Below are 20344 nucleotides of genomic sequence, written 5' to 3'. Positions count from 1 at the left end.
GCAGAAGGATCTAGTCCAGGGGTGGGCAACCTGCGGCTCCAGAGCCACATGTGGCTCTTCAGGCCGTCTGTAGTGGCCCTGACAAAAAATATATACAAAATGAAACGTTTAATTCTTTAAATTTCATCTATCATTGGTGTAGGCCCAAAGCAATTTGTTTTCTTCAATTGTAAACATGTTTAGATTATATACGGCAGTAAAAATGTTTAAAATTTTTAGTCAACCCAAATGTGCATCATAGCTTATAAAAGTCTACAAGCCGGTGCCATAACCTCTACATTTTTGCCAAATTAAAGTCTAATTTTGAGTTTTCCTCGTTCTCCTGAGATATTTCTTCAGTTTCCAGCCTCGCATTTGCACTTAGGTCCTCACTGCATTTTGACAAAATCATATAAATAAATGCTTATTATGACCTATTAGTAATGTCTGTAGGCTGATTTAGACTAAGAAGGCTGCTTTATCTTCATTCTAAGGCTCAAAATAAGGTTTGTGGCTCCATTCCGCCTGTTTTCCCTTTTTTTGGCCAACAACGCCTCTTTTGTTAGTAAAGGTTGCCGACTCCTGATCTAGTCGTTTTGAAAATGTGGCAGTTCTACCAAATCTTTTCTGAACAAAATAAATACTGTGGAGGTTGGAGGCATATTATGTACTGGCCCAAACAATGTAGCAGTATATAAGGTGTGGATAAATCAAGTTATAATATAAAGGAAGTAAACAGTCCTGATTAACCAGGTCATGAATTGAAAATGTAGTTTGAAAACTCCTTTTCCTGCACCAGTCAACCTGGTCTCACAGAAATCCGTGAAATAGCCACGGATTCGCTGAACTCAAAATCTGTGGAATAGCCACGGAATCACTCAAAATTCTGTGAAACTGACACGGATTTCACTACAATGCAAGTTAATGATAATCATATCTCGTGGCTATTCCATGGATATTTGTTCCTACAAGTCACGTGACTTTCAAGGTCCCGGCGGTCAGAACAAAAAACATGGCGGACAGTTCTCTCATTTTTAGTGGAAAAATCAATATTTTGACTTAGTTTCTGCATAAAAATGGATTTTTATCACATTTCTAGCGAGAAATATATGTTTTATTTTCTAAATATTCACTCAGTGAATGTACATAATCACTTTGTATGTTGGAATAACCACGGGATATGACTGTCATTAACTTGCATTCTAGCGAAATCCGTGTCAGTTTCACAGAATTTTGAGTGATTCCGTGGCTATTCCACAGATTTTGAGTTCAGCGAATCCGTGGCTATTTCACAGATTTCTGTGAGACCATGTTGTACCAGTACTTCTTAACAGTCCATTTTGAATAGTTGTGATAAATTAAACTATTTCCCTTTGTTTCCTGTGCTCAGACCCAGCCCAGGCTCTCCCAGTGCCCCAGCAGACGTACCTTCCCACGGGAATGGAGGGCGTGGTCTCCTGCCCAGCAACCGCTCAGCCTCCGCTGCTCCGTGTGGACTGGACAAAAGATGGAGAACCACTTGACCTGTCCTTGGTAATAAAAATCATCATTTCCAGATGGAGGTGCAGCCACCACAACAGCCCCCCCACCCACCACCACCTTTTACTGTGTGCTCCAACTCAAATTTCTGTCCCTCTCTTTGTCCTGGCCGCACTGCTCTCTTTATTGATTCCTGATACTGCAAACATCACAGGGAGCTGCTGGCTGAATCCATTCATTTTCTTTCAGCAGAGAAATGTCACACACCGCTGCTGACTACAGCCATCTATGAGGCAGCCGTCAGCAGCTCATCATGCAAAAGCTTTTCTAAAAGTCAGCCCACTCAACTTGCCTACGAAACAGCAGAGCAACTATTTTCTTGCTATTACAGTGTGAAGACGGTTATGATTTTTTTTCTCTCCCCGGGCATTTTAATGGGACGTTTCCTGTGTCCACTGATGGAAAGATCCTTTCAGTTTTTCAATTGGACAGTCATTCAGACACATCTTAAAGGACAGGGATGGTGTGTGCAATCTTAAAACCTTTTGAAGCAATCTCCAAGGAACTCCTTACTGACCCTGCTGTCTTTTTTCCCCGCTTCCACTTTAATCTGCTGCCCACTTTGTCTGAGGGATGGACCTAAATATATATTTATATATGAGGGGCAGGGGTAGACTTCCCTGCAGTTCAACACAACGTTTTTTAACCTTTGTTCTTCAGCTCTTAACCCATAAGAACCCATGGTGACACCCGTGTAACAAACACTTTAAGTCTTCTAGAATCTCCAATATTCAGCTTTATGCTTCACATTAACTCATTAAATCCCTAAGCGACGTAAACTCAACACCCTGGTGTGGTGGTCATGTGACTGTGACAAGAAGTGACTTCTCCAAAATGTTTCTGTGACTGGAAACAGAAATGTGAAAAAGTAGCTAATTTCAAAAAAGCTTATTTTTTGTTACGAGGCTAAGTTTAAACCCATCTAACAATTCTAATCCATTTAAACAGTGTCCTTTATTGCATTTAACCCTACTAGGGTTTGTAATTTGTTTGTATTTATTATTGATTTATTATTATTTTGTTACTTAAAAACAAATCTGAAGAATAATTTGTTGTTAAACAGCACTATTAATGTCACAATTTTGATAAATGTTGTGGAAATGCAGAGAAAAAGGCAAATTTGTGTTTCTGTAAGCAGAAAATGTCGAAATATCATCAAAATAAATACAATAAACGCCCAACGTGACATACAGTACAGGCCCAAAAGTTTGGACATGCCTTCTCATTCAATGTGTTTCCTATTTTCATGACTATTTACATTGTAGATTCATCAAAACTATTAATGAACACATGTGGAATTATGTACTTAACAAAAAAGTGTGAAATCACTGAAAACATGTCTTATATTCTAGTAAGCGAAGGGTGGTTACTTTGAGGAATCTAAAATACAAGACATGTTTTCAGTTATTTCACACTTTTTTGTTAAGTACATAATTCCATGTGTGTTCATTCATAGTTTTGATGCCTTCAGTGAGAATCTACAATGTAAATAGTCATGAAAATAAAGAAAACGCATTGAATGAGAAGGTGTGTGTCCAAACTTTTAGCCTGTGCTGTATATGTCACATCAAAGATCTTTGATATTTAGGGGTAGTATTTAAAAAAAAACACATCATAAATGTGTTCTATGTGGTCCACTTGGTCTGTGGTAGATCCCCCATAATTTTCTTTCAAGGATTAATACACTACTGGTCAAAAGTTTTAGAACACACCAACTTTTCCAGAATTTAATTGGAAATGATGCAGTTTAATGTCTCAGTGTACTCTGAAATTAATGCACATTTGCAACATTTAAAATTCTTTATTGAGCATGATAGTGTTTTGAAAGTAAAATAAAGATTCAAAATCACATTTTATGTTGGACTAAAGGACTAAAAAAAGACACAAAATGACCAAAAAAAGACACAAAATGACAAAAAAGACACAAAAAGACACAAAATGACTTACAAAGACATGAAAAGAACTAAAAAATGGACAAAATAGCCCAAGACTCCATAGAGTTAAGTTGTTAACCCATTTCTTGTTCCCTGAAAAAGGCCTTCTTGTATAATTCTGAAATGTACATTATTTTTCAGTTTTTGTTAACCTTACCTTTTTTTATTTACCTCTGGCAGTTCACCACTTACCTTCGTACCCTTTCAAGCTGTTCATTTGACTTGAACTGCTTGAATTTCAATAAAAAACTGGAAAAACTGGGGTGTTCTAAAACTTTTGACCGGTAGTGTATATGTCACATCAAAGATCTTTGACATTTAGGGGTAGTATTTAAAAAAAAACCCATCATAAATGTGTTTTATGTGGTCCACTTGGTCTGTGGTAGATCCCCCATAATTTTCTTCCAAGGATAAATAGGTCTGGGTTCTTATGGGTTAAAATCATATTTGACCCGTGCCTTTGTTTCAAAATAAGAGCCTAGGGTGGCAGCTTTCAAAACCATTATCTCTGTTTCGCGTGCAAACGATCCACCCACTTCCTCCTCCTCCCTCTCCGCACGCTGAGCTGACCCCCCCTCACTCACAACACGTTGGTCTGAGCGATGGACATGTCGTCGGATGAGACGCGCTGCAGGAAATGTGATACGTTCCCGTAGTGTGGGATGCAGGCGTCGGGAGTCGGGCTGTTTTTCTGCCAATTATTCCAATTCCACACTGGATGTCACAAGCTCTCATATGCACAGTAATACTTTCTCACAGCCTCATTCTGGAGAGGATAATAGCAGTTTGACTTCATTAAACTGAGTGGAAACCTTTTTGCGCAGTCAGAGCACAAAACACGCCGTCCGCTGTGGCTTATTGGGAAAGAATTATGAAAAGATTCAACTGCTTTTAATGCAAATGCTTCAAAAAGAGATTTTTAAAGCTCTTCAGAGCATTTCTGTGAAGCTTGTATAGGGATTCACCTAAGAAATGATCATGGGAATATCCCCCGAAAAATGTTTTAATGAAGACAAAACCGCTTTATCTTTGTGTGTCATCTTGAGAAAGATAGTAATAAAAAATACACAATCTAAGAGAAGTTTGGAAATAATCTGCCCAGTGGAGACTTACTGTAAGTACTTAACCACTGCTGGACTATGGGAGGAATATTCCTGTAAATCCTTCAAACACACTTGAGGAGCTCATGCGTGGCTTTGGAGTTGTTAAAGATTTTCTTGCCTTTTTAGCTCTTTAAGCTCCCTGCACACTTTTTCCCAGTAATATTATGTATCATTCAAGACTGCATGGGTGATTCTCATGAACATGGTGCAACTCATAGCAAAAATCCAAGAGCATTGAATACATATTTTCTTTGACCCTTTATAACATATGCAATCTAAAGTCACTGTTTAATATGAATTTATAATCTGTTTTTTTAAATTTTAAGGTATTTTCTGACATTTTTAGAGACACTGTGAGCAAAATTCATTACCGTAACACAATTTAAAATAAAAAAAACAACGAAAGGTTTTTGTTTTTTTTTCTTTGGCAAGCACTTAAATATGCTCAAGGGTAGCTGGTATCACCAAAATGTATTTTATTAATATATACACATTTTTAATGCAAACAATTCTATCATTACTGTAACATTTAACTATTTTTTATCATCAATTTTCATTCAGATTTTGTTCTTTATACATTGTTAAAACCATTATGTTTGATTATATTCTGTTAAATAATACATTTTTAAACAAATGTATATTTATTTTTATAAAGTTTATTAAATATTTATCGTATATAAGTGTGGGGAAACCATGACATTTTTATCTGGACGCATTACGGTAATGAATTTGTGAATCAAAAATATGTTTAAAAATATAGAAAATATTATTTTAACACAAAACAATGAATTGTGCCTCATTATGGCTATATTGTTCATTCATATAAAAGTGAAATATATTTAGTTTAATAAAGTTTGTCCTTGTAATCTTCACAGACATAACTTAGACTGGCTTCATGAGAATCACCCGCATGTGCTACTTCTTTTTCTTTTTCTTTTTTTTTGAACATTTATTAGAACAAGTTCCTTGACATCAAACTGACGAAATACAAAATACAAGGACAATCAAATAGCAAAGAGGTGAAGGAATATTCTTTGTAGATCTAATTAGCAATAGTAATAAAAAAACACAATAATAATAATAATATCTTGAAGAGGTTCATTAGGCCTACTGATATACTTTTTTACACTGTTTCTCTATACAAGGCCAATATAGTAAAGTAGTTTCTTGTACCTGACAAGTATAGAGAAACAGTGTAAAATAATAATAATAATAATAATAATAATAATAATAATAATAAAAAAATAATAATAATAGAAAAATAAAAAACACCATCTAGCCCAGTTGAATAGAGACAGTATTCTCACCTTTCCAAATACATTATAACATGTGACCATTTTTCAAGATACAATTCCGTCTGAAGTCGAAGGTTTGCAGTTATTTGTTCCATACAATTTACATCCTTAAGCCTTTGAGACTTCTTTTTCTTTTTAGCTGTTAGAGTGCTGAGAACACTGTTCTTTTTTTTTTTTTCAGTATCCAGGATGGACCTTGACACCAGAAGGCTCTTTGCTGATGACCACGGTCAATGACGATGCAGCAGGCGTGTACACGTGTTCCCCGTACAACAGCTACGGCACCATGGGTTCATCCCAACCAACTACTGTCATCCTCCAGGTCAGTGAGCAATTTAAGCTCGTCTTTATGAACACATATCTGCTTTTAAACAGAATCTGTAAACAACGGGACAAGATTCTGGTATCAGAAGCGTATTGATCAATCCTGTCTGAGTGGGCTCTGGGTGCATGAAGGTAAACTGTGTATGTGGAGAGCAAAAATGGCCGAACACATTGGAAATGTAATCTGGGAACGATAGATTTCATAAAAATAATACACATATTCACAGTATAGTAATAATAATGATAATGATAATAAAGATAATAAATTGTGAGAACTGAACAATACAGAAGCTATCCGTTTTGTTTTATATTTTTAAACTGCACTGATCAGGTGAAGCACCCCAAATTTCATTGTATCGTGAACAATGACAATAAAACTCTCTTCTACAATCTACAATGACATTTAGCAGACGCTTTTATCCAAAGCCACGTACATTTGAGAGATCATACAACACAAGCAAGGATGAAGTCAAGAAACAACACAAGAATAAGCAAGAATAAGTGGCATATGTTGCGTTGAATCCTGTTAGGACCTAAGTGTTTTGAGGACGTAAGTGTTTTTGGGACGCAAGGGCAGGTTTTTTTCGTTTTTGTTATTCTACACCAGAACACCAGAGATATTGGTTGTTGCCCCCAGATGCTTGTCGATGTGTTCTGAAACTGCGTGGGTCACTCTGTGGAAAGATACTTAACCCTTTGATGCGCAACATATAAACACCTTCTAATGCACAACATGGGTCAAAAATTACCAACATTCATTTCCCATGTTATTTCATGCTGACTGTGTGTTTGAATATGTTTTTTTTTGTTGTTTGTTTTTTAAATCAACAATTTGAGTATATGTGTAACGGTTTGTCTTATTTTGAAGGTTTAACTTTAAAAGAGTTGTTAAAACCACCGGATTACATTGGAAAATCACATATTTTAACATTTGAAACTTATTACAGCCACCAAATAATAATTTCCATTGGAAAAACACCAATTTAACAAAATAGAATGGATAATATACGTGTATTGGTGACAACATATAAACACCTAATTCACAACATGGGTCAAAAATGAACCTGTGCATTAGAAGCATAGTTTTTTTTTTTAAAAAGGGGGGGTTTTATTCAAAAAGTAAGAAATGAAAACAAAAAATTTGAATGTATGATGAACAAAAACAAGTTATTTGAGGAAAACCTGCAATACTGAAAGATTAAATTAATTTATTGCAAAGATATAGAATATAAAAACTCAGTCGGGTCACTTTAGACCCATGTTGTGCATCAAAGGGTTAATATTACGTGATGTCATTTAAAATACTTAGTGTAAAGCAGACCACATTCCCTGCATCATTCCCAGGAAGCTCAGAAACTACCACTGAATCTGTCCCTCTAGTTCTGCTAAACCGTCTGTCTACACCACCGTGCACGCATTTTAATTACCCACAACCGCATCTGTCACAGCGAATTAAAAACTTACCAGAAACGACATTTTATTGACCTTTTCACTCCGACGTGTGAGCCCTCTGGCATTAATAGAAGTCAACTCAGACTCACTGCAATGCCTCCACTATTAGTGGAGTTAATTGTGTGGCTAATCCTTTTGTTATTAAGATAATCTTGTCCAAAGCGGCAGTAATCCAGTCTTAAAATCCATTGTTGCCTTTGCTGCAATCTCCTTGATTCTGCTACATTGCTCTGGAAATTCACAGGACCCCCCATCACTGAGCATCAGTCCAGAGAAGCAGTACAGGCAGGAAGCTGGCAGAACGCTGCTCATCCCCTGTCAAGGAAACCAGGACCCAACAATTAAAGTGACCTGGAGCAAGGTAAATTGCCTTAAGCAGGTTATTCAATAACTAAGTGGAGCTGATTTATTCATGACACTGCAAATCATTACAAGGACATCCTCTCTGCAGTATGTACACAAAGAAATGTGCACATAATGAAACACATACTGCATTCTGGATAGATATGAACAGTGACACGTTTTCTTACCTTTTCCTTTTCATAACTTGGAAAACTGTGGAAAATGTGCATTCAATAGGTTATCATTTCTACACCATTCACCATCCAGTATGCATAATAATAATAATAATAATAATAATAATAATAATGATAATAATAATGATAATAAAAATAATAATAAAAATGATAATAATAATAATCATGATAATGATAATAATAATAATGATAATAATAGTAATAATAATAATGACAATGATAACAATAATAATGATAATATTAATAATAATAACGATAATAATAATAATAAAAATGATAATAATAATAATCATTATAATGACAATAATAATAATAATAGTAATTATGATAGTAATGATAGTGATAAGAATATTAATAATAATTATATATTATATATATTATAAACAATAATAATGATAATAATGATAATATGAATAATAACAGTAATAATAATGGTAATAATAATACATTTCATTTATATAGTGCTTTTATGAAACCCAAAAAGCTTTATAAAAAAGAGATATGAAACAAAAAGAAAAGCAAACAGACGGATGAGAGAAATCATCAAAAACCAAAAAGTCAGTTTATAGGTTGAAGGCGGTAGTGAGGAGGGTCTTTAACCCTTGTGTGGTCTTAACATTCTGCATACTCATCTTGTCCTAAGGGTAAAAAATTACCCCTGTATTAAATCTCTAAAATAAAGCAGTTTCATTGAATTTCAACCCCCAAATGTTATTTTTCATAAAGAAACATCCTCTCATGCATCAATAACTTTGTGAATACCAGTTTTCCGTCTTAACAGTTCAGAAAAACCGAAGTGAAACAATGACAAACTTGAACTTATTTGGCATCACACAAAAAAAAAATCTTCTCCCATTTTTTGAATCATTACCCCAAACCAAAAGGTGTATAAATAACAGTAAGTAAGATAATAATAAAAAAAATACTTTCAACCAATTTTCATTAAAAAGAAAGATAATTAAGGGTATTATTTCTACTGTTCAACATAATGGTCAATTTTGGCCAACACAAGGTTTAAGGCTTTTTTTTTTAATATTTGAGTGTGGAAGAATCACAGATGTGTTTGGATATTAACCCCTTAAACACACTTTTCAAAACTTTATTGCCATTACAACACATATCCAGGCAAATAACAGTACAAACCAAAATGACCTCGTGACTAAGCTTCACTTGAAAAACATGCACATATAGATGAAATAACACTGAGCAAAAGTAGAGCACACACACGTCTATCTATATATATATACCTGGCTTCCAACCCTCCTGTGATATCTACAACATATTTTCCAGGCGTCGTCGCCAACTGTTGTGTTCAGCTCCAGTTCCCATCGGCCTTTGATATGTAGAGTGTTATCGAGTGTGTCTAACAGTTTTTTGTAAATATGAGATTTAGTTTTGAGTATTAACACAGAGGTATATGGGTTAGGCTTCTCTTGTAATAGTATCTCAGTCTGTATGCTTTGTGATATAGTGTTTAATTTGTAAATATCTATTTACAGGAGCATCTCAATACATTAGAATATGATGGAAAAGTCCATTTCCAGTAGTTCAAGTCAAATAGCCCCAACCAAGTATTGAGTCATATAGATGGACATACTTTTCAGAGGCCAACATTTCCATATTAAACGTAGTTTTTAAAAACTGGTCTTTTCCAATGAGACGCTGGATTTTAGGTCTTCATTAAATGTAAGCCATCATCATTAAAATTTGAAGAAATTCAATAAATTAAGACATGAAATGTTTCATTCTGTGTGTAATGGATCTATATAATGTGTTATTTCCACTTTTTGAAATGAATTACTGACATAAATAAACTTTTCTATGATATTCTTATTTATTGAGATGCACCTGTATGTCTGTTTGTTTTGTGATAAAGTCTCTAATTGGTAAATATCTATGTAGGTGTTAAAACCCTCAAAGATACAGGGAATTAACAAATATATTTTCCAAGTTTCAATCTGCATCATTTGGTTGATTGTTCAGTTATCTCTTGATATACAGTGAAAAAAATTGGAGTGACATTTACTTAAAAAAGCTAGGCAAGTTTTCCCACACAGAAAGTGTTTGTAGTCTTTACTCAGGCTGTTTCTAAATAATATTTATTTAATAGAACCACTTATTTTTTTATGAAAATACACAAGTAAATTGCAGATTCACTGATGTCCCTCAATTACATTTTACTTGGAAATATCAACTAATTAAGCCAATGAACTGGTTTAGTGAATATTACTTGGAACTAATGATTCAATTTACATACAAATTCGAGGACACATAATAACAAACAATCACTAAGTAATGCACTACATGAAAAACTGCTATTTTATAGTAAAAGCACTGAATTTGTATTTCTTTGTAGAATTTATATAGATGATTGAAATAATTTTTTTTCAACTTAATATATGCAAAAAAGTATAGGGCTACTCTAAGAATGCAGACCTCCACCAAGGCATGCCCTATCTCACAATGTTAACTAAAGTGAAAATAATTTGAGTATCCTCCCCGTTATTCAGATTCACTCCAAAATTCTGCTGGTTCTTTCTTGGCCCATGCTTCACCCGTCCAGCAAGTTTCATAAGAATAGGGCCAGTAGTTTTCCCCGTAATCCCGCTGACAAACCAATAGACAAAGACAAAAACCAAGCTGAGAACATAATCTCCTAGGTGACGGTAAAAAAAAAAAAAAAAAAAAAAAATCACTTACTGTTTCTAACAAAATCCCTCTCTTTTCTCTTCCTGTAAAATGTAAAAAAATATACTTTTTGATAACCCATCCTGCAATTAAGGATGCATACAGAAATGTATACAATTAAATGGAAATTTTGGCGAAATGCTAATCCCTTCATAGCATGCGAAACTACACTTGACCGTTAGCTAATGGGTCGTAGTAGGTAGAAGACTAATATATGGCAAAAATGTAGCTTCCCAGAGGAACGTGGTTAACGTAGGTGGTTTTGAGGGAGGTGTGAATTGACACCAACAGTCCACTACAGCTCTAGGATTTGATTAAATCCTTCTTGTAATTATAACGTGCCCACATAGTCTGACCATTTCACTGGAAAAACAGCAAATTATAAAAGTTAAAGTGGCTCCAAGTGCCATTTCACTAGCCAGGTTTCCATCCAAATGGATTTAAAATTTTAACTGAATTTCAAGAAAATCTCTTAAATAAATGAAAAGTTATTGTTATGTGATCATTAGGAGGTGATTCATCAAGATAAACTGTAGGTGCCACCAATTCTCCAATCTGAAACCAATTATATCACTGGAGAAGAAAAGAAACAGGATAATACATTTAGAGAAAGTTCCAGTTGAAACTGAAATGGTTAAAAGAAACGACATAGTTGTCTTGATGGTAATATTACATCTTGCTTGTATTATGTGAGGAAGCTTATCAAGTTAATATTCAGAGGTCCCACCGGCAAACTCGCTGTTTTTTTTTTTCTTCCGTAGGGCGTAGCGAGCTCAATTTTAGGAGTATACCAAAGATACTGATTGTTGTCGAAAAAACTCTGCAAAGTTGGGCTATTTTGGCGATTTTCAAAGCGGTCATGTGACCTCTGATGTCATGCTATCTGAATAAAAATAGACTCTCTGTCAGTAGTAGCCAGATCATTGCAGTGAGGGCATTTCTTGAGTCTGTACCTGTATATGTATAAATGTGTATAGTAGTGTATAAAATGAGCTGCTGTGACCTCTAGCATAATCACAGCCTCATGAAACTTTACAACCACAAACTAGAGACCTGGAGCATTCAGAGGATGTGCAGCTTTTCTAGGTGTGTTGACAATAAGAGGGTTTCTCAGCAGTTTGAAGTGCTCATCATCCAATCGCTGAAAATGCAGAAATCTCCAAAATGACCAAATTTGATGTTCTTTTTTATGACCCTTTATACACCCTAATAGGCTTCAATAAATAAATAAATAAATAAATAAGTCATTTTTTATTAGACGTTTTTGACCACAACTTGACACACAGTGCTGAGCTGCAGCTTGTAATTAATCTTCAGGTTCACAGCTTTCAGATGATGTCACCACTTCTATGTATTTATTGTTGACCTGCTATCTCCCCCTAAACATCCACTGCCCACAACCACCAATTCTCCAAATAGTAAGTGGTTATATAATATTTGGGTGGAGCAATTAGCAAAGTACAGAGAAGCTTCTGTGGACGTTAAAGTCACATACTTTGTGTACGCCGTATGTCATCATATATTCACTCAATGTGTTGCCATTACACTTCGTCGCATTTTTCAAGAGTTTTTTAGGTTTCCACTCAGGTCTCTTGTTTTGCACAAATAGAAAATGCGCATGAAAACCAAATGGAAACACGCTTAGTGTAACTTTAAGTACATCAAGGCTAAAAATTCTGCTAGTGCTGCCATCTTGTGGTTAAAACATTCTCTGTAGCTATAAAGTCTGTGCAGTGCAGCATTTCACAATGTGCTGATGAATTCTGTAAGAAGTGTTGCCTTTCAACCCATTGAGACCAGCGCATCAATGCTTTTCCTCTGTAGAGATTTAGTGAGCAGCTGCTCTGGAAGTCAGCCCATTAACACCCTGGTTTAAACATGGACACATCCCTTTCCTGAATTAAAAAAAAGAAAGAAAAGCTTTCAAATCCAGATACACAGACAATGGGAGCAGCATCAGTTGATTGTATAACAAAGTGATTGTGCATGCTGTGTAAATTACCAACTCAAATTTTGTGTTAAGGTACTTATTATTTAATTGTTAATCCAATCTGCTGGAGTACACAGCCAAAAAAGAGAAAAACATGTCGCTGTCCTAATACTTTGCACTGCAGGTTAGAGCTGGACAATTTAAAAAATCTACATTACAATACATAATCAGATTTACCTCGATAATAATGGATGTAATGAAAGCTTTTTCCCATTTACTTCTGTTGGCTCTGACTGTTGAATCTGTTTGTCATTGGTTGTTTAAGCATTTCTTAGTTAAATTGAAATATTCAGTAGGTATCATACATTGTATAAAAGTTTTGAAGCCTTGAGTTCTCCATTTTAGCTGTCACCATTGTGAATTTTTTTTGGAGGCAGAAGTGACCATGAAGCTGGTGATATATGTTTACACAGGCTACCAGCCTGGTTAGGTCAGCTAACGTTAGCTGAGCGAACTCTAAGTCAACAGCTAACACTTGCTAGCTTGCTTGGTTAGCAAGGTGAATTCCTAATTCACAATAACTTTAATTTTAATTGGGATCCTACTTTTGTTTGTCTTAGAACAGGCTTAAAAGAAATTGTACTGAACTGAAAAACTGCCAAGTGTTTTTAAGTACAACTGAATGCTAAACCGGACACTGATGAACAGAAAACACACTGTGAAATGGTCAAATTTCAAAGATGAAAACACTAAAAACCAAGTTGACCGCTATTGTAATGTACACAGTACCATGGATACGCACAGCTATGAAATGGTAGTGACCTGTCAATCACAAGGAAGCCACACTTTAAAGCCTACCTGGCTTTACTGTCTATTTTAGCCTAAATTGGACGATAATTAACAAAATTAACATTAGACTCTATTGAAAAATACGTTAAACTAGCAACTGAGAACAATAAAGTCTATTAAAAAAACGTTAACTAAAGTAATAAATCAATTGCCAAACAGGGTCATTTTCTCATAGAATTCAATGAAAATTATCTTCTTTTTGCAGCCAGTGGAGTCGCCCCCTGCTGGCCATTAGAAAGAATGCAGGTTTAAGACACTCTTACATTGGCTTCACTTTTTAGGCCGAGGGACTACTTTCACTTCTTTGATACATTCTTTGGTAAATATGAGTATATTTAGCTCGAGAAGAGATCCACTATGTTGGTAATTTGATTTATTTTGTCGTCCCCAGCTGAATAAACTGTATATTTAGACAGGTGCAAAGAGTTTGTTTCCATGTCTTAATGGTCCTTTTGTTCTTGGTAGGTTGACTTGGCCCGTCGCACATCTTACTCCATAGAACCCAACGGTTCTCTGCTCCTGCAACCTCTCACTAAGGACCACCAGGGGGCGTGGGAGTGCAGCGCTACTAACCGCGTAGCCTCGGTGAAAGCCACCACGCAGGTCTTTGTCCTCGGTGAGTACACAGCGATGGATTCCTGTCTGAGAATACCATAACAAAACTCCTATTACATGAGCCGTCCACATTATTTATTTATTTCAGATTGTTTCCTTTATACCTGTCTAAACCTCTATTATACCCAGCACGGCCGGATGCCTGTGCCTCCACTCCGCCTCCGACAGATAAATGTGGTACATCTAGAGCTGGCCTCTAAACTTTAGCCGTATCAGGTAGTTGAAGTGCTGGCAGATATCCATCAACTCCTCTCCGTTCCCTCCATTACAGGGACCAGTCCCCATGCGGCTACCTCTCTGTCCGTCTCTCCAGGGGTGAGGCAGGCCAACGTTTCCTGGGAGGCAGGCTTTGATGGAGGATCAGCACAGACATTTTCAGTTTGGTGGGTGTAAAGCCTCCCACTTTCTTCTCGGGCTGTAACCATGGCAGCCATCGGTTGCACTGGTATTACTCCATTGATCTCCAGGATGAGGAATTCATTTATCTGTTATCACCTCTTGGCAGCTACAATAAAAAACGCTTGTGCCGGGCATAGCTTTATAAAGAAGTGGCCACGCTAGCTACAATAGGAAGATACTGAAGAAAAGAGCGGAATGCATTCATTTAGTCTGAATCAGCAGTTTTATATTGGCTTAGAAATCACAGATTAATGTCGTGAAGGCCAAGTGTTCTCTACCTGCCTGTAAGGTATATTGAGAAGCAAGTTATTTTATTGAAATTAAGTTTTTTAATGCATGGGATGACATACAGAAACCTCCTAATCGTCTCATCTTAATCACATTGTAACCTGGGAGCGCTACATCACATGAAGATGAGCTATCTTAATCCCTGAGAGGGAACTGGGTCATCGCTGCAGCAAAGAGCAGCATAGAAATAAATATAAATTACATTTAAAAAAAAATCCCCCCAAAAAATAGATCAGCCAATCAGTATAAACAACCCTGTAGAGCCTCAGCTACTCCTTGCTCTGACAGACATGTTATGACCATATATTATGAAGGATAATCAAAGTGAATACACCCTCTATTGTGAGAACAACAAAAGATAAGCACTTTTGCTGCTTCTGGAGTGTAAGAACTTCAAGAAGATATAATGTGAATGTTTTTCTATTGACATTTCAACTGACATCTTTTTTTTTCTCAGGGCTGAAAATGGTCTTTTGAGCACTTTGTGACTTCCAAAAAAAAAAAAAAAACCAATACATTTTTAGTTGTTTGACAGCTATGAAAGCTCTCTGGCCCAATACTTAAATCATTCACAAATCTCACATAATGTCATTGAACTTTTGAATTAATCTTATATAAAGCCTTATGAAAATTACCTACTTTATCCATTACAATAAAATAGCAATTTAAAGTACACTCAAATGCTCTCATGGCTGACCTTGTTTGTGTAACAGTATGTCCTTTTATTTCTCACGAAAAGAACACTTCTGTTGAGTCAAAGCAATCATCTCATAGGTAAAAAAATATACTGGCCTTGTTCAATGGTCCTCCAGTTTTTAAAGGTGAATAGCTTTTTTTACCCCCAGGGTCAAGCAGTTTGCTCTGTATGAAATAGACATGTAGAACCTCGGCTCGGGTAGGAATATGAAAATCACCATAATTCGAGTTGCAGGCTCTCTATGCAAGAGCAGGGATACATCAGTGCTGTCTCTGCCACAAAATCTGGAACTGATGATGAGTATGAATGATTAATGAAACCTACTTTTCTGTCATGTTTCATAAAACCAGACTGCCAGAATTCCCCGCCGCTCTTTTGTTCTCACTCCTTTTCTCTCCTCGTCTCTCTCCCTCTGCAGGGTGAAGAAGATTTCAGCGAGCGATAATGATGGGAAGCAGGACTGGTTCTCTGTGGCCGTGCCCTCCTCCTCTGGCAGCGGGCTGCAGGTTACAGGTCTGTCTCCTGCCACCGACTACCAGTTCAGCATCCTGTCTCAAAATAAAATGGGCACAGGACCTTTTAGTGAGATAACCACCACACGGACCTTGGGTAAGTACCGTTCCCCGGTTCCCTCTAAATGCATCAAATATCAGCCGGGGCTACATTTTGGATTTGCATAATGCTCAACGCTTAAATTTAATGAGCTAACAAATCTTTTATCAAGTGTTGAATTTCTCTTCACTCTTTTTTAACAAGCAATGAACACCACATAAAAACATTCAGCTAGCAGGCTCTTCATTTCTAACCGGTGCTGACCATCACTTTCACCGGTTGAAATGGCAAACGGTGCCAGCAGCAGATTACATCAGCTGCAGTCAGTGTTGTGCAAGTTCACGCTTCACAAGAGTTGACTCACAGTTCAGTTCACACACGTTAAAATCAACTACTTCATGTTTAGGGGTTTACAATTTACAATTTTGATCTAAGTTCGCAATTACAAAAAAGTCAAATGGTTTGCAATAATTTCAATCATATTGCTTTTTAATGAGCTGCTCCAAGCTAATTTTTCACTAGAGCATCCTCTTATCCGTCTCCAGCCCCCATTCTTTGCCCCTGGCTTTTACTCGCAGATATTTCCCTGGTCGTACGCTTCAACATGCTCCATGTTTCGTTTCAAATTCCTAGCTGATGTAGCTGACATTCTGACCCTGCCGGCACAATTTGCATAACATTTTGGCATTTTTCTTGTTGGAATTTGCACTGATTTGTCCATAAAACTCCTTCATATATTCATATAAACTAGCGCCAGCAGCACTGATAGCTGCAGCATACATGGTGTTATGAACCATGCTCACATTCACGTTCATTAATTGTAAACGGATGCTTTCAATGTACCGTTCACCAAAAAACTTAAGCACATGCATGCTCAATACTGAAAGTAGCTAATTAAAGTTGAATCCCAGAGGAACTTATCCAAAGGCAAATGTGATCCCTTAAATAAACATCTTGGACTATCATTGGGTCATAATTTTAATTAGTCTAAAAATAATTATTTTGGTTCATGACCAAATACCTACAAAACTAATGACATTTCCATTGGCCTCAGCAGTGTTTTGTCTTTACTGCAAATGCTAGGCTGCTAAGATGTTGAATATTATATATAAGCCTTATATATCTTACACCTGATGCACCAATCATTACTAGTTTCAGACCATCATAGTTACCTACTTATGTAAATAGCTTGTGCCTATCTGTGTTGGTCTTACAGGTATGAGGTATGATCAGGTGTATTATGGACACATTTTACCTTGCGGCAGCACAAAATGATGCACCATTGACCAGAGGTGGAAAAAGTATTCAGATCCCTTACTTCAGTAAAAGTACTAATACAACACAGTAAAAGTCCTGCATTCAACACTTACTTAAGTAAACATGCAAAAGTTTCAGCATCAAAATGTACTTAAAGTATCAAAAGTAAAAGTACTCGTTATGCAGCATGGACCCACTCAGATTTTTTATATATTCCAAATGTATTTTAACATTATTTATATTGATGCTTTTATGTAAGCAATGTTTTATTTTTTGTAAAGATAGGGCTCATTTCAACTACTTAATATACTTTTATGAAGTTTAATGAAAAAAATGTGTAATGTGTTATGTTATTCATGTTAAATCTCGACCTGCAAAGTAACTAAAGCTGTCAGATAAATGTAGAGGAGTAAAAAGTACAATATTTGCCTAAAAATCTAGTGAAGAAGAAGTATAAAGTTACATAAAATGGAAATACTCAAGTAAAGTACAAGTACCTCAAAATTGAGTGAATGTACTTAGTTACATTCCACCACTGCCATTGATCAACAAAACCGTGGTCCAAAGTCAATGGTGCATTATTCAGATAGGAAGAGCAACAGCATAGCTGCATCAAACACTAATTATTACTTAGGTGACTGAATACAATGCCAATGCTTCCCGTGTCTTACTTTGCACCCAGATTATGTGCCATTTAGCTTGCAAGAGTGGAGTTAGAATCATCCTAAATGCACTTGCACCATGCACTTTAGACCATACTATACTATAGGTGCATTTCAGTACCTCTATTGCCATATTGTTTAGTATGCAAGAAAAATATTTAGTATCTCCAAAAATACAAAGAAGTTCTCTGCATCTGGTTGCATTTTGCAGTATGCAAGCCAGTGTGCTTTTCTGACTATTCTCACGCACAATCCTCTGCACAGTTTATATGAGCAGGAGGGTCAAGGCCCAATATTATAACCAACACACTGTAAGTAAAAGGGAAAAGTATGAAAAGGCTGCAGTATGTAGATCATGTAAATAAGGCTCATGTCCCTGCTTAACATTAGTATGTTGGCATTGTCAGACCATGTTAGCATTTACCTCAAAGCCCCGCTGTGACTAAATAAGTCCTCACAGAACCACTTGTGTGGCTGTTTTATCTGTTATCCAGCAGTGGATTGTATCTTCAAAGGTATTTTTGTGATCTTACAGATGTCTGCAGTCTTCCTGCGGTGATCAAATGTTCGCTCGGGGCAAAATCAACATTCATATCAGTGTTTGCACACAATGTGCCACTGCTCTTCTCTTTGGTTCCTTTTAACTGTGTTGAGTCCGCTGCTGCCCTAACCTATGGCGGGCCGGGGCAGTGCATGGCACAGTCTAGGTAAATGTTATGAGATAAATGTGGATTTTGCCGTTGGGTAGATTTATTTTAGAGACATCTGAGGGATCAAGAAAACACCTTTGAAGATGTAACCCTCTGCTGGATAAGCGTAAAAAGAAACATGGTATGAAACGGTCATGCTACGATTATTGTGACCTAGCCTGGGTATACCCAGACTGCCTTGCGCGCTTGAATTTAATTTTGAACTGCGAAAGGGTCTGGAATCCAGGAAGGATTCCTAGCCCTGTTTTAGGGATCCAATCACAGAGCGGGGAGGGACGGCAAGACGATGACGCGTACTACTCGGCACTTGGAAGCTTTCCGGATCCAACATGTCTGCAGCAGACGCGAAACTCTCTTTAGCTGTAGATGGTGTTTTAAATAGTTTAGAGCAAAAGTTGAAAGGCGAAAGGTCTCTCGGCGGCTCCGCTGAGATCACCGGCGTTATGGTAGCGGGGCTATTAGCGTCGCTAGCGGCTATTAGCGCCGTTAGCGGCTAACAGCTAATAGCCGCTAACAGCTAATAGCCGCTAACGGCTAATAGCCCAGCTACCGCGGACAGCGGAGCCGCCGAGAGGCCTGCAGCAGCTTGATTATTGCCCATAAAATCAGTGGATGTGTGTGGCTGAATGACATGACGGGGAATAAAGCGTGAAAATAAATAATCTTGCAGAAAGCGAGAACTGGAGAAGCAAAGCAGCAAGCAACACTCTCTCACAGACACACACACAACAAACATCCATTTCTGTTGCTCTACTACGTCATCTGGTATAACTGATCTGATTGGCTAAGAGCTACCTACAGACGCTTTTGATAGACATTCTAAGCGTCCAATAAACGGCTCTGGAGGATCGTAAACCACACCTCCTCTACGGAAAAATACATTGCTAGTTGCCAGACTAGACCTCATTTGAGAATAGTCTGGTGTTAGCCAGGCTAATTGTGACCATAAATATCACAGTAAACAGTATAATTACTATGCTATAACTATAACTATACTATAAATACTAACTAACTGACTAACCTCCCTGAAATAATGCTATTAGACCTGAATATGTTAAATATAGACACTTTTAAAAAGGACTAAAAACTTTCCTTTTTTAGCAAAACCTTTGGTTCCTCCTGTCCAGATGGTTTTTAGATTGTGTATGTATGTATATATATTTATACTTTTTCTTCTGTTTTTAGCTGTTTTATCCTTCACATGTTTTTTTTTCAAATTCCTAGCTGATGTAGCTGACATTCCGACCCTGCCGGCACAATTTGCATAACATTTTGGCATTTTTCTTGTTGGAATTTGCACTGATTTGTTCATAAAACTCCTTAATATATTCATATAAACTAGTGCCAGCAGCGCTGATAGCTGCAGCATACATGGTTTTATGAACCATGCTCACATTCACGTTCATTAATTGTAAACGGATGCAAAACACCTTTGAAGATGTAACCCTCTGCTGGATAAGCGTAAAAAGAAACATGGTATGAAACGGTCATGCTACGGTTATTGTGACCGTAAATATCACAGTAAACAGTATAAT

General features: G+C 36.7%; 1 protein-coding gene across 1 annotated transcript in view; it reads left to right on the top strand.

The window, feature by feature from the left end:
* The window catches only part of igsf9a (immunoglobulin superfamily, member 9a), a 108331-nt gene that overhangs the window by 70459 nt on the left and 17528 nt on the right, over positions 1 to 20344 (top strand). The window contains exons 9-14 of the mRNA XM_059357963.1: positions 1370 to 1512; positions 6032 to 6172; positions 7871 to 7987; positions 14095 to 14245; positions 14516 to 14627; positions 16047 to 16237. Coding sequence (XP_059213946.1) covers positions 1370 to 1512; positions 6032 to 6172; positions 7871 to 7987; positions 14095 to 14245; positions 14516 to 14627; positions 16047 to 16237 — 855 coding nt within the window. The remainder of the gene's footprint in view (positions 1 to 1369; positions 1513 to 6031; positions 6173 to 7870; positions 7988 to 14094; positions 14246 to 14515; positions 14628 to 16046; positions 16238 to 20344) is intronic.

This window comes from Centropristis striata, chromosome 19 (genome assembly GCF_030273125.1).
Source record: "Centropristis striata isolate RG_2023a ecotype Rhode Island chromosome 19, C.striata_1.0, whole genome shotgun sequence".
Lineage (NCBI taxonomy): Eukaryota > Metazoa > Chordata > Actinopteri > Perciformes > Serranidae > Centropristis > Centropristis striata.
Note: the sequence above shows the minus strand (reverse complement) of the source record. Positions and strands in the feature narration are given on the sequence as shown.